This window comes from Olea europaea, unplaced genomic scaffold (assembly GCF_002742605.1).
Source record: "Olea europaea var. sylvestris unplaced genomic scaffold, O_europaea_v1 scaffold1775, whole genome shotgun sequence".
NCBI classification, from domain to species: Eukaryota; Viridiplantae; Streptophyta; class Magnoliopsida; order Lamiales; family Oleaceae; genus Olea; species Olea europaea.
Window position 1 is genome coordinate 166,642 of NW_019235481.1, and position 3,223 is coordinate 169,864.

The 3,223-nt window shown below is 37.4% G+C and overlaps 1 protein-coding gene across 1 annotated transcript; it reads right to left on the bottom strand.

Annotated features, from left to right (window-relative positions):
* Nucleotides 1-155: 155 nt before the first annotated feature.
* Nucleotides 156-3,217, bottom strand: LOC111378131. Its single transcript, XM_023001305.1, has 4 exons — nt 2,643-3,217; nt 1,113-1,180; nt 525-704; nt 156-441 (listed from the first exon to the last, which is right to left on the bottom strand). Exons 1-4 carry the CDS (start codon nt 3,160-3,162, stop codon nt 283-285), a joined length of 927 nt encoding a protein of 308 aa, XP_022857073.1. The 5' UTR covers nt 3,163-3,217; the 3' UTR covers nt 156-282.
* Between the last annotated feature and the right edge of the window lie 6 nt (nt 3,218-3,223).

Below are 3,223 nucleotides of genomic sequence, written 5' to 3' on the forward strand. Positions count from 1 at the left end.
AAAAAAAAAAAAAAAAAAATGCCAAACATGAACTTCTTTAAAACTCATTTTTTCTCAAACACATTTTCAACCAAAAATTTTATGGGGGTTATATTCATCTTCAATTGTACACAAATCAAAGCTGTCAATGACAAGCTATGGCAAATGGTAATTGGTATACTAACTTGAAGAACAAAACTGAAGAAATCTCTGGTTGCTTATGATTGCACTGTTATAGATGTTCCAACTTGAAATAGATTACACTGTCGAAGAAAATATGCATTTAAATTCAAAACTATTTCATCAATCAGTGTTGCGCACAATCTTTTTCGAGGGAAGCACAACTGCAGCCACCGGATTATATTCCAGGCCACCACCTTGATCTATTATCAATCTGAGTTCATCAATATGAAGCTTCCCATGATGACCACTTATCACAGCAGTTGGAGTTTTAGACAATTCCTACCAAAAGTCAAGCAGAAAAGAGAATGTTACGAACTATTTGCTTATGTAAGATTAAGTAAAAAGTTCGACCGAGCAAACACCTCGGGAATGTCCCATACGTTCTTCCTCCCACAGAGAGCTTCGACTTTAGGGATTCTCGTGTCTTTGGCTTTCAAATAGTTTAGCTGCTCTTCGACCCCTTTACTTTTCTCCAAACCAGCATGTACAGCAACCAGTTTACAATTTTGGAACCCGTCGTTTGTCTCTATGCAAACATCGTCCTCCAGATTTCAAGAAATGCAAGTTTTCTGTTAGCTTTCACTATGCCTACTTACACTCGTCAAATATTAAATTTTAATAAATAACTGTGTCCCTTGTTAATAGTTTAAGCTTTTAAATAAAGGTAACAAGTTTAGGCTCTGCAACGACCCTATTATGAAAATTGTGCACGTGTTATGCTTTTGATAAAAATGAATTCAGCGTGAACGTGAGGATGCATGTTTGAGAAATGTGTCCCCTCCCATTTTAAATTTTCAGATGAGGTGAGGTGGTTCAGTAGAATATAAGCAAAGCAAACCATTGGTGCGCCTCAAGTTCACCCCGCAAGGCACACATCCATTGGAGAACTATACCAATTGCTTCGTGCAAAGAAAGATATAAAAAGAAAAAAGAAGCAACTAGAAGCTCACCTCTTCATGTACCCAAACCAAATCAGCAAGAAATTTCTTGTGTTCTTCAGGAACTGCCTTGATCAAATCTGCACACAAGATAATCCTATCTTAACTGTGGCATCACCAGAATTAGAAACGAATTTGCTGTTCTTTTTAAGGTGGGAAACGTTTAGAAACATTAACATATTCAAATAGAATAAAGATTAAGCCCCCGTTTGGCCTCCATTATTCAAATTTTAATGGGTTGAATAGGATTTTTTCTAATTATTTTTTTTGGGGGAGAATGAGTGGTTGAGAAGGAAGAAAATGTGTCCGGTTTACATGTAATATTATTTTATGGAAGATTTTGTGATTAAAAATTGGAGAGAGAAAAATGAAAATGAATTTAATGGGGCCAAACGGGGGCTAAATCAATTTGGCGTCAAATTACAAAGAAATCCAAACCTAATTATATACCTGAACAGTCAACTACTATTATCAAACATGATTACAAAATTACCGAAGTTATCAAGTTGCAGAATTGACATAGGAGCTAATTAACAGGGAAGCATAGAATCTTAGCAAGCAAAAGTTAAGATATAATCTATCACCATAGGAAATTTTTCGACAGCTTGAATTTGCAGCACAGATAAGAGTCATTGGGAATTCTTGATCTAACTGCAATGTGTTCAGCTCGTATAAAGAAGTGCAAACTCTATCCTATAGACTTGGCACAGAACTGTGACATTCGTCCATTTAGCACATAACCTTATTTCTCTCGATCGACAAATGGCATTAGACATGATCTGTTTTTTCTTTCTTTACCTTCATTTCCTCATGTTTGGATGTGTAGCAACCAAGCATGTGCATGTATTCATCGATAAACATACATGGTGAGTGTATGCATGCACTTGCCTAAATATTATTATGTCGATTCTCCAAATTGGTCAAATTCTGAAAATTGGGGCAAGCACGCTCTCACTCTCAGTCTAGCTCACCCTTCCCCTTCTTGCTCCTGTGTTATGATTCAATGTCATAGAGTATATTCCCATCAAGATGATACATCCCGTTCATCGTACAATGATAAACAACAATTAAAGCTTCGTATAATCGAATGTGAAAGAACACATTTACAAAAATATGACCACAGTGCATATCTGGGAAAGACTAGAAACATATTAGTGAGGCATAAAACTAAAATCAAATGAAGCAAAACTCATAAACCATCACCACACGATGCATGAGGAATCATTCGTGCTTGCCAAAACAGGAGAAAAACCACTGACTACACCATTTTCAGAGCTCAACCCAAGCAGAAAACCATAAATAGTTGAAGAAACCACAAAATAAAAGAAAAATCCCATTTGAAAAACTAGAGAATCTAATCCAACAAAATCACTCAATGCAATAACAGAGACAATACATACAATCTAATCCTGCACTCCACAAATCCAATCCAACACAATCACAATTTCCAAGATTCATATATATTAGAAACAAAAGAAAACATTTTCAATGCTCAACAATAACATATTCAACAAACTCCATATAGCAAAGCAAAATTTATACCAGCAGATCCATGTTGGACCCCATAGGACTCGAAAGTGGGTCGGGCATCGTAAATGGAGCCATTGTATTCAGTATTCTTAGCATGATTAAATCCAATCATTCGGCCAGCCCACCTCCTCCCCTGCAGGTGCATATTCTCATAACCCTCACCTCTGTACCACCCTTCTTTTGTCTCATTCATCTCGTACTCCTTCCAAGTCTCAGAGAAGGAAGACCCGTCCGGCGGGCTCGGAAGCAGCCCCAAGAATGCGGCGAACGCAAAATCATGGTTGCCACATAGGAAAACATGCGATTGTTTAGGGTACTTTAAGGGCAAAGAAATCAAGAAATCAATCACTTTCTTAGTGTCAGGTCCCCTGTCGCAATAATCACCCAAGAAAATGATTCGGGCTGTCTGAAAATCAGCTGGGCCAATTAGATTTTCCAGATTGGACCAAAGATTCTGCAGCTTAGTTATGTATCCATGGATGTCACCTATGCAGCACACCACTCTCGGTTTATTGGATTTCTTTTCTGCCATGTACAATATAACAGTATATTATGTGAAAAGCCTTTGCCGAAATGAAAGAGGAATCGGTTAC